Source organism: Ictalurus furcatus, chromosome 9 (assembly GCF_023375685.1).
Source record: "Ictalurus furcatus strain D&B chromosome 9, Billie_1.0, whole genome shotgun sequence".
NCBI lineage: Eukaryota > Metazoa > Chordata > Actinopteri > Siluriformes > Ictaluridae > Ictalurus > Ictalurus furcatus.
Window position 1 is genome coordinate 16,004,287 of NC_071263.1, and position 12,343 is coordinate 16,016,629.

Consider the following 12,343-nt stretch of genomic DNA (forward strand, 5'->3'; position numbering starts at 1 on the left):
TGGTATTGTTGTAGGAGTTGTTGGTGATGATAGTGTTGGTATTGGTGTAGGAATTGGTGGTGTTGGTGGTAGTGATGGTGTTGGTGAAAGTGTTGTTGTTGATGATGGTGTTGGTGTAGGAATTTGTGGTGGTAGTTGTGTTTGGGGTAATCTTGTATTATGTTTAAGAAATCGTTAAGGCCTTTAACCTATCCAATGTGGCTAATAAAAATAACACGCAGTTACAGTTCAACCTCACATACTTCGATACGATCAAGACCGTTATTATTATTGGGACATGTGTCTAATTGTAAGATATGACCGTGTTGCAGTGTTTGTAGAGAAAGAGTTAAAAAAGCAAAACAAAACAAAAAAAACCAACAACAACAACAACCTGCAATAGCAAAAGGGGGCGTATCTAGGGGCAGGGTCAAGGGGCATGTCTGGCCAGAGCGACATCTGAGCGGTTCCGTGTTTACACACCGCGGAGAGGCGGCCGCTGGAACAACAAGTCAAACGTTCAGCAGCTGGGAGAGTGGCGGCATACAGGACACCGACTGAATGGTAAAAGGGCGCAAAAATTGACTTTTACACCGGAATGTTTACTCGAAGGGGTTATGGAGACGTCAAGAAATCTACACAGAAAGTTCTGGACCCAAAGAAGGATGTTTTCACCCGTTTGAAGCATCTCCGGTCACTCTTAGGTGAGCTTTGGTGCTGTGACAGAGGCTGCGACTCACTGACAGGACCGTGCGTTAGCTTAGCAGGCTAGCTAGTTGGTTAGGTGTGTGGACCAATGAGCAAACGACTGCGCGAGCTAGCAAGCTAGCTAGCTGCATTTATATGACAGTTGCGAGACGACGTGCCTTTTGTTTCTTGAATGAAACCGTCTGTTTTTCTATAAACAAGGATAACGCAACCTCGTAGCTAGCTTTTTTTATTCAGGGAATGTGAAAAATGTCCGGTGTAAATTGTGTTCTTTGGTGTACAGCCGGTCAAGTGGCGATGCTAGCTAGTGTCAGGTGTCTTTTTGGTTTAATTGTTCTGGCGTAGCTGGCTAGCGTGCTAGCTAGGTAGCGAGCTTTCTAGCACACTCAGATAGTGGTATTATAACCTAAAAAAAAAAGCTGGCTGTTAAATTGAGAAAGGGCATGTGGGATGAGCTGGTTTCAATCCAGTCCTTGCATATGGTCGAGCTTTGAGAGCAGCTGCAGTATTGTGTAGTAATCTGTCAAAAAAAAAAAGCAAGCTTATTGAGGTCCTTCATTCAGTCAGTACCAAACAACACTAATGCACATGAACTGTTACAAGTGCTGAACTTCCTAAACTAATGCAATGCTTCAGATCTGTTAATGCATAACCCTGAACACTGATCGCACACATATCCTTGCAAATCACCATTACCTCACACATGAGTTTTTTGATTTGTAACCATACTCTAGGAAAAAAAAGGGACTAAAATATTATATAATATAACGAGATATTCAGGCTCATGGTGGTGACTCGTGCAGGTTTTACACAGAAATGTCTGCTCAGATTGTACTTCCTGCTCTGTTATCCTGCCGAGCCACACGACCAGCAGCAAACCAGTTGTCCTGCTGACATACTAAACAAACAACTAAATAAACTTTTTATTGCTGCCTCAAACACGTTTAACATCCCGTCATTTCACACTCAGTCTGAGTGACATTTTTTAATATTTTTTTTTTTACGTGAAAGTTAGTATGTGACCCTCTTCTTAGTTGTATTATGTTGAAACCTATGTAAGCCTGTGAGGTGTTTTTTTTTTTTTTTGTTTTTTTTGTTTTTTGTAAGTAATTCAGTTTAAATTCAGTTTAGATTCACTTGGTTTCTTCCACTAAAGATGTCTGCTTGGGCCTTACGACTGCCTTTTGATGGAAATACATCTCCCTTGTATTTCTGAATACACCTTCAATCCCAGCATCAATACTACTTCAAATCTGTAATACTGATATACTATCTGAAATGCTGCATGCATGCATTATTTCAAGACATTTTAAAATCTCAGCATGTATATTTCATCAACTGGTGTACTAGCTCAGTGGTTTTCAAAGTGGGGGCCCCTTGGGGATCGCCAGGGGGTGCCCGGGGGTCCTCAACAATTTGGTTGGAGCCACCAAGTCCATCCCTCCCACTAGTATGTTTTCTCTTTTTCACTCTCAGGCAACCACACACACAATCAATTCCTAACGTAATGTAAAGATGTAAGATGTAATTATTAAAAAAAAAGGGGGGGGGGGGGTATATTCAGAAGTCTGTATTTTTAATGTGTTTTAAAGACATCTTGCAAAAGGGGGGCCTCAGTCAAATGTTAATGCCATTTGGGGGGCCTTGCCCTGGAAAAGTTTGGAACCCCTGTACTAGCTCATCATCGTAAACACGACCCTGGCATGAGTTAGTTTTGGCACCCACAAGACACCCAAAGCCGAATCATGGGATGATGGCAAACAAGTAATTCTAGCAATAATTTATCCAGGGTGTTTGGGTAATACAATAATTGGGGGAAAAACCCCTGGTCTGTATGAGTCAGTCAGTATTTCTTTCTACATCATGCCTGTATGCTTTTCAGTGTGCCGTGAAAAATCTGAACTTTCCACTTTTTTTTACAAAACAATACCCGAGTCGCTTTAGTGCCAGATATTTATTTGGGAAAGTTTAAATTTTGTAGGATTAGTGTTGAATTAAATCTGTGATGTTTACATCCGTGTCTGGTTTTGCTGGTTATTAGATTAACGGCATACGTATACAATACACCCTCATTATTGGTCTAAAATCCAGGTATCTTTAAAAAAAAAAAATTGATTAAGGCTTTAACTCATATATTGTAGTTCACTCTCAACCTTTTTTGAGATGGCAAAACTCCGCTGTTCAAGCTCTCATCTCAACTAAGGGCATTTTCACACTTATGAACACTCAAGTCTGCATTCAGGATCCATTGTGGGTTTGTTTGGGGGCGTGGCTCATAATCTCAGAATTGAGGAATACCTTCTGAACCATGGATAGTTTACATGATACCATATGTTAACTTTGTGCATGTAGGTTTGAATATTGGTAGGCATTATGTTCGTTGATTTGCTGTTTTTTTTGTGTGTGTGCGCTATTCTTACTCAAGTGACTTCTTGCTCCCAACTCATTTTGTATGCATGGCTTGTCGTCATGCAGGAATAACTGCAAATATGGAACTGTTTTGCAGAGCTTGATGCTCTCAGTGGAAGCACTCACACCACAAAGGTGAGCTAATAACCGTGCTCCAGTCCTATAAAAGTCTGCTTTTGTATATCACCAACTATGTTAAACCTTTCCCTGGCGTCATAAAAGTAGAAATTGTAAGTTACGTGACACATTTAACCAATTACGTTACTCAGCATGTGTAGACATTGGCATGGTTCGGTTAAAACAAAGCCCAGATCACCAGTTTCAAGATGAGCAGGGATCAGATCTCTGTGGAGTGCTCAAAACAGAGTTCACACTTCACCAATTGTACTGAGCTCAGAGCTCGACTGGTCCAGAGTCCAGACCAAAACACACGTGTGAAAACGGCTTAAAGCTAAGCGATGATCATGGTCATGAGTGCCATATCCATACCAGAATTTATTCATTATATGGCTCTGATGATTGAGTGAGAGGAAAGATGCATTTGGGTTCAGCAGGTTCAATGTCTGCAAGTGATGATAGCACTTGTTTACAACTTCGTGTGTTCTGTTTAGAAATGCCCAAGCACACATTTACATCTATCCTCTCATATATGTCCATACCTCTCCGAAGATAAGCACATTGAATTATTGAAAAATAATGAAAAACAATATAGATTTCCTTGACAGTCTCTTCATGTCAGAAAGTATTTTGATCATGCATTAATCTGTGCGTTATTAATGGTGTCATTTTCTGTGTTGTATAAGGTTTTAAAGTGGTACAGAAACTGCTTTCATCCAAAGAATGTGTTATCAGTCTAAACTTCAGATGCAAGTTTCCTACTGATAAAAACTTTGTGTAGTCAAACCACATGCCGTCTGGAAGTTCAGTCTTAACACATTACGCCTATAGAAGTGACGCAGGTTTCATGAAAGTGGTAAAATATTGACTATTAGAATGATTGTAACTTTATTTTAATTATTATTATGATTATTTGTTATACTTATTCATTGCAGCCTTAGTTGAGATTCGAGGATATTAATGCCCACTACATAATTTAAAATCATATTGGACACAAAGCTTTTCAAACAGGCATCATTGGTCAGTTTTGACGTGTCTACTTTTATGTGATGGCTGATGCACACAGAATTGCAGTTGCAAGCCATTTTTGTTCATGCAGTTAACCAATAATATAGAAGTGTATTTTTCCTTTTAGTAATTTTGGTTAATAAGCATTGGCGCAGCAAGCCAATGAGTTTAGAGCTCTGGTGGTTGAAAGCAGCTGAAAGGATTTGGCTAGATTTGCATGGCTATTTTTGCATGTGTTTTTTAAGAAAGTATTCACTGGTCTTGGGGCAGGCTTATTTTCTGGATACTTTAAATTAATTTAATATAATTGGATACAACAAGTATTAAGTATATTTTTGAACAATTTGGCTAACCTGCCATGTTTACACACAAGTGTCTTTCCTTGGGGTACTAGTCACATTCAGATGGATTTCACCAAATTGAACCTGCTATTACACATTACAGGACAGTGCTGTTGTATTCTCCAAGTCAGAAGGTGTTGTTGTTTAACAGAAAAATGCATAATTGTTGATGCAGCCCCCTGCTAAACTATTGCAACAGCAAGGTCAATTCATTTGTTTGTGCTATATACCAAAGACATTCGGGTTGATGAGATAAGAGAAGATGTTCAGAGCTATTTATTGTTTAAACAATCACTCTAACAGGACACGCCTTGGTAACAAGAAACACCTGGCAGTTAGATACATGTTCCAATATTTTTGCACGCCTAAAGATTGGGTGGTCTGAGACCAAAGGTTCTATGGTTTATGTTGATAAACACATCTAGATGGAAGTATGTATAAAAAAAAAAGTCTCATGTCATATTCATCTTTTCATTTCAAACACAAATGTCTAAAATATACAGCAAATCAATTGAATTGGCCTTGCCGTTGCACTAGTTTCAGAGGGGACTGTATGGTGAAGCTGTGTAACTTTCCCGAAATGAGAGAGTCTTCTGGAGAGAGGAGTTTACACTTTCCGTTTTCTCAGTCACAAGACAAGCTGGGTTTTTGGTCTTATTCATGCGCGTTTGCATTACTGCAGAAGTGGAAAGTCAGAGCTTGGAACGATGTCATTTTTGACCTCCACGCATTCAAGTTATAAAGTGGGGAAAAACTCTTGGAGATCTCCATGTTCATCTTTTGTTAGCAACAAGCTATCCTCCTGTGTATTTGTCTGTTGTTTTTTTTTAAATCCAAAGCAGACTGTGTATAGAGTATAACTCGGTGAAAAATAAGAAGCTGCTGTGTTTGCTGCTGATGCTGTGAACAGCCATGTTGACTTGATGTCTTTTTTGTTTATTTGTGTGTTTCTGCCATCATTGTTGTGTTGAAGGTAAACTTTCTCCTCAGTAAACTCTCATTAAAAAAAGAACTAAATATTGCTGCAGAACTGTGCAGTAGGTATGAATATTGTGGCACTCACAAAGCACAACAGTTTCTATCACTATTTTATCTTCATCATGTGCTTTTAGTTACTGTGTTTTGTTTTTTCAAATGTCTAAGCTGTTCTGTTTTGTGCCTGTCATATCAGTGTGTGTGTTTTGCTGACTCCAGTATTGGTTCAATGTCAAGACTAGTAATCAGCGCTTACAGACCACTCCATGGCCATCATTTCCCTCAGTGTTGCTTTTGTCCGTGTGCATCATGCTAGATAAGGCTGGTTTAACCTTTTAGGGCCTAAATTTCGCTCTTGCACCACTCCAGACTTACAGAGTGCTGTGCTTTCATAATACTGAGGATTTCCTCCCACTGGCTGCTTCCTGTACAGATGGGAAGTGAGAATGATTGATGGGGTGTTGGATGTTCAGACCTCCTTTCCCTTTTTCTTTTCTTTCTTCATTCACATGTCATTCATTTCCTTGAACCTTGTGCTGCCCTGATTGTTGTTATTATTTTTTTAAAAGTCACATTCACAGCCTGAATTTGAGTATTATGGCTTTGTGTAATTATGGTTATTTAAAGTGTAACTAGTTATCATGATTAAGATGCATGCGTACACCTGTGTGTTAGACTTTGGCTCCACCTTTAAAAGATGTCAGTATGAGCTGGAAAGCTGCTGTTTGCGCATGTTACGCTTGGCTGGGCTCGACTGAGTTTGGTAATTACTGGAGCACCTGATCACACACAGCCTGTCTTTACCTCACCTTCCTGTTATGGGAACAAGGACAACAGCAAGCACAACGTTTACAGCTGGGTGGTGTTTTTGAATTTTATTGTGCTGCCATATTGCTTTTGTTGGGACTCATGGCAGTTCTAACTGTTTAATGTGACTTCAAATTCTTCCTTGATTACCATGAAACGAGTAGAAACAATTATTAATAACAACAGATTAACTTTGTGCAAAAGCAGATAAGTGTGTGTGTGTATCCAGGCTTTCACCTTAGCATTCTGTGTGATTTTGACTTTATCACATATGAATCATATGGCGTTTGTTGCACAGTATGAGAGAGTAATGTCCAATAAATGTGTTTGCCCAAGCTGTCAGATGAATCCAGATGTCAGAGAGTTAAATTATGTAGCGTGAGCAGTGTCAGATTCTGATTAATATCAGAAGCCGAGTGTAGCTTACTGTTGCTTATTTGAATGACACATTGCATTAGCACCGTCAGTTAAATCCAGCCTATGACTTTGCGATCATTAACGCCGTGGTGTTGTACTGTAAGGCCTGATTTATACTACTTTGGCCTCGGATCTGTGATTATGAAATGGCATCATGTGTGGACACTGTCGTAGGTGCCTGTCTTCATACTTACATGGAATTATGATGATGGCATTGTAAGACCCTGCTACACAAATGTTCACGTCTGTTGCAGGTTTTAATATGCTGTGGTTCAGGTGAGACTCGAGATTATCAACATTAATAATACATTTTATTCATTGCATTTTCCTGCATTTTCTTATTGTTTTGATGATGGTTAATATTGGCCCTGTTGTTTTGTTTTTTGTTTTTTTTTTTTAATCAAAATGTTGGTTATAAGAACATAAGATTTATTCCAAGTAGTCTTGTATGGTATCGATTGTTTTCCTGCTTGTGATTCACTTTTTTTTTCAAAATCATGATGAATGATTTACAGACAGGAAAATGGGCATTTCTATCATTTCAGGTTTTAGGCCAGTAGGGGAGGGTTTCCTGTTCTCAGCTGTGCGGTCGGAAACTGCTGGCCGGCACTGGCAATCCCAAAAAACTTAGTTGGATGATGGGGTTTTAGGTGATTCTGTAGTAATATGCAGTAAACAGTAAAAAATAAATAAAATAAAATACAGTACATTTTTGATACACAAATTTGGTTGTCTAAAGTCCACATGGCCAGGAGTGAGGCTTCCCAGTAGTGTCTGTTAATATTAAAGAATTGAGAATACCTGTACAAATCATTTCGGAGTTGTACGTTGATTAGCCTATGTTCTGTTTTATTTTGGAGAAAAAGACTGCCCTTTTTGGTGTATTTTTAAGTTTTAATCATTCTAGTGTACTCAATGTTAAATACAGAGCTCTTGCGCAAAATGCTTAAAGGTTAGCAGGGCTGGTAATACAGTATAATCTGAGTAAATGTCAGTGAATATTGTAGAGATGATTATATCATCACATCACACAAATCTAGTTCCATGCAAATCGGTTAATAAAATCAAAACTTTTGATTTGATGATTTTTGTTTTAAAACCTACAAACATGCCCAATTCAATGAGCCTTGAGTATAATGTTCAGTTCCAAAAATTTTGTGTGATAGACTGAAGTGATGCATGCAGAAAATGCAGAATCATTGGTGTTGGGAAGAGCTACTGTATAATATTAATAATTCTAGCTTCTAGTTTGTGTAGGCAGAAAGACATGGAGGCCAATCTGCTTTTATCAGAGAGTGAATGAGTGATGATGGCTGTATTCACATTAGCTTAAAAATAGTGCATGTACTCCTGTCTACCATGTGAGGAGAAGCAGAACGCCTGTGTATAGCATGCTTTGGATATAGTCTTAGAAATAGCTACCTTTTATAATCTTTTAGGTCCAAGGATACGTGGTGTTCGGACTTGTCTTCTAGGGATGCTAACCACTTTATGAAAGCAGATCCGCTCTCACGCAGCACTGCACCTCCATTTTTGTAGTATTGTGCTTACTGCTTTGAGTTGCGTGGATAAATTACTGCACATGATAGTCCCAAACCTGACAGTCATACAGTTTATTCGTTTTCTGTTCGTACTTTTGTTGCGCTGAAAATTTTGCAAATCTTTATGCGGCATTCGATTTACTTCAGAAATGGAAAGCCGGACTTCAGAATGATGTTATTTTAGACCTCCGTGCATTCAAACTATAAAGTGGGGAAAAACACGGATGCCTCCATGTTTGTTTGTCTTTTTGTTAGCAACAATCTAGCCAGCTGTGATGAGTGATTTATATATTTACCTCCTCAAAACAGCAAGCTGCATAGTCAGTGTTATAGACTGACAAGTGAATATATCTGTATGTTGATTGATATAAAGCACACACTTGTATATACAGTATAATTCACATAAAAGTAAATTTAAAAAAGTGTTTAAAGGGGACCTGTTATGCAAAATTCACTTTTACATGGTGTTTGAACATAAATGTGTGTCAGCAGTGTGTACACAACCACCCTATAATGGTAAAACTCCACCCACTCCTTTTTTTATTATATTATATATTTTATATTAAATCATAAACAGTGTCTCAAAATGAGTCGTTTACATTTTCTCTCCAAAGTGACGTCACATTGGAAAAGGCCATGCCCACGACTGGTGACGGGCTCTGCCCTATTAGCATAGATCCTCCCCTGAGAGAGCGGCACACAGTCAGCCATGCTCAGTCTCAGCTTGTAAGCTTTGTAAATGTTCTGTCGTCAGTTGTAAGAATGAACATTAGAGTCTTCATGTTCTCCCGGCATCAGAGCCACTGAAGAGAAGTTGAGAAGTTTTATTTTTGAAGGAAATGTGCCCCAAAACAATAGCTAAATTCGTATATGTTTGTTTGAATCATTTTACACCAGACTGCTTTGTGAACAAGGGTCAATACAAAGCAGGATTTGCTGAAAAGTTGATTCTTAAGCATGGATCAGTACCAACTGCTCATGATCCAGCTTCGTATCCAGAAGATGTAAGTATTAGGCTCCACTGCATATTTTGTGAATGTTTGCAAATCGCCTTTCCAAACGTGCTTGTTGGCAGATTCCGTGGCTAATGTGGCTAAAGTTACCACTGTCTCTGTTTGTATTCATATAGACAGAGCTATGTTGTCATTTTTGTTTTTAACCCGAAAACGCTTACTGTCTGTCTAATTCATACATTCTGATTCATACATACAGGGCTGAACACCGGTATTTACGGTGTCAGTCATAATGGTTCATGGATTTGTTGTTGCCGTAGTATCCGTAAAAGCACAGCCCTCTTCTGGAAAGGGGGCGGGGAGCAGCAGCTCTCACAAAAACAGCATGTTTTTGCTTCCACCCAAAAAGGGGCATTTACAGCATGGTGTAATAAATGATCTGTGGGGTATTTTGAGCTGAAACTTTACAGACACATTCTGGGGACACCTGAGACTTATATTATATCTTGTAAAAATGGGCATAATAGGTCTCCTTTAAAGTTGAGCAGCTATATTGATTTGACATCACATGCTGAAATCGGGGTTGTGGAGACTTTCCCACGATCCCAAATAGGAATTCCAAGCAGAGAGGGCACTTTTTTGTTTTTCCTAGTTAGAGTCGTCTCGCAAGTCATTCAAGTCTGGTTCGAGTAACAGGCAAGTCAACATGCAACTTGAATCCTGATTTACAAACACAAATCTCCAAAAGAAACAAACACTGCTTCCCAGTTCGCCTAATTATACTATGCTCTAAATATATGTACTCTCTTTATGAAGAAAAGCTATACGCTTTTGAGTGTGTAGGAAAAAGAGTATGCAAGTACTGGGAGGTTACTAGTCATGTAACCTCAGAGAACATTGTTGCTCGCTCTCTTAATTTGACCCTACAAGATAAACACGGTACTCTTGTTACACAACATCCAACCATTAACCATCTTGTGCGACAATAAAAAAAAAAAACTTTGGTTAATACTTAACATTTTATTTCTTACACTCAAATACTGAAGACTCATTAACGACGTTACACTCGTCTGCCATGTTTGCAGGTTGCATTTGGTGAAGCAAGCAGTTACAAATCTTCTCCTCCCTCACGCAAGGAGTTGTGGGCAATATTACCTGAAAAAGTGTCCTTGAAACCACACTCCGGAAATAGTAGACCATCCGGGTACCTTTTGGGATACAAATTCTAATCTCGGATACTATTTAGGATGAATAGTAGATGAATTGGGACGCAGCAGTGTCCAAAAGAAACCGGTGTCACTAATGAAGCAGTTGAGTCTTTCAGGTGCTTACTCTGTGTCCTTTCTGAAGTTTTGGTGCATAAAATTGCTTAGTCAAGAGTCTCTGCACCGTCACTGCTTGCTTGTAACCATTTTCAGACTGAGGTCATTATTAATGATATTGACATTTAACTTTGGCCGGGTGCTCAGCATGAGCAGCTACACTACGAGGCACTCTCACAGTGTGAGCACCTTTGTAATGTGATTTCCGCCTCCATCTTGGATCGAGTTGTAGATGATATGACTCTCATCATACAGTTTAAACCAGGCTTAAGAGTGCCTCCATTCCTTCCTCACAGCCAGACAGTACATGTGGGGGTTTTTCAGGCAGAACTCTTGCATCTCGGGGAGCATTCATATTGTCCTACAACAGCTGGCAAAGACATGGACGATTAAGGTAGCCCATTAGTTCTACAATATTTACCTACACAAGCTTTAATTTTTTAAAAATTATATCCATAGTGGGCTCGGAGAGGTGTTGCAATACACAATAGGTGGCAGTCAAAGCTGTTTGCAATCATCATCCTGACCCATCAAATAATCACTTAGAATTACTTTTGTTAACTTGATGATAATCAAGTCAAATGTGAAATATTTATTGCAATGTCATAACATTTTAAATTTTACTCAATTTTGTTAACGTGTAAAAGAAACTTCCTATAAAGACTTGTATTTTGTGTACATTTATGTTTTCTATACTTAGGTCTAAATGTTGTGAAGGTTTGGTCACCTGTTCCTGACAGTCTGTCTACAGACCTGTGTATTTCCATTGCATTTGCATTTTCATTTGAATTTCTGGCTTGCTGATGCAAACGACCAAATGGCCTGTTAGAGGAGAAGGGGCTCCATCACATGTTCCTTTGTTTCGGTGTAAAAAAACATTAGAGGTATTAGATGTCCACACTGTTTTTGCCTGTCTTGCTATAGAGCAAAGTTGGTAGACTGGTGAAATGTTTTCATTCTCAAACTCAAATAGAAATTAAACACTTTAATTATGTTACCAATGTCTGCAAGTTTACAAGTAGCCTATGCACTGTGTAATGCATGTGTTTGAAAGAGAACTGACATAATTACTTAGTAATATTTTTACCAATATGTTTTAAGGTACAAGGGAATAAGTGATGATGTCCCTACTTAGTAATGGGGAAAATCCTCATTACGTAAACATTATTTAAACACAGGATGGTGTTGTAACTAGGTGACAGTGTAGACTTCCGTTCTTTTCACCCCCACCCGATGCCTAAAATAAATAAACCAGCTTTTTTTTTTTTTTTTTTTTTTTTTTTTTTTTTTTTTAAAAGAGTGCCATGAAAAGATCATTTGAATACTAGTGACAGGAGTTCTTCAGTGATGCTACAACACAAATAGCTCTGTGTTCTTTAGAATGTAGACCTAAACTCCACAATATTGCATACAGTGCTGTGAAAAAGTATTTCTTGTTTTTGTGTACATCTCATTCTAAATAGTTTTAGATAGAATACAACATAAAACAAAGGCAACCTGAGTGAACAAACAATACAGTTTTTCATTTATTTTTACTGAAGTAAAAAAATGTATCCAACACCTCTCACCCATGTGAAAAAAACTTCAAATTAAAATCTGTTTGTGCCACCTTTAGCAGCAATAACTGCAACCAAAGTTTTCAGATTTCACTTACTTCTAGGATTAGCATTTACTCCTATGCTTTGGATCGTTGTCTTGCTACATAATCCAGTTGCACATGAGGTTGAATTTACACACTGAAGACCGGATATTCTCCTTCAGGATTT

At 38.5% G+C, this 12,343-nt stretch overlaps 1 protein-coding gene across 2 annotated transcripts in view; it reads left to right on the forward strand.

The window, feature by feature from the left end:
• Positions 1–218: 218 nt before the first annotated feature.
• ralgapa2 (Ral GTPase activating protein catalytic subunit alpha 2) overlaps positions 219–12,343 on the forward strand; it is a 129,212-nt gene continuing 117,087 nt past the window's right edge. Inside the window, exon 1 of one of the 2 annotated variants that reach the window (XM_053633338.1) lies at positions 219–683. In XM_053633338.1, the coding sequence (XP_053489313.1) occupies positions 578–683 (106 nt within the window). In that variant the 5' untranslated portion in view covers positions 219–577. The remainder of the gene's footprint in view (positions 684–12,343) is intronic. The other variant, XM_053633339.1, reaches the window with a different exon arrangement.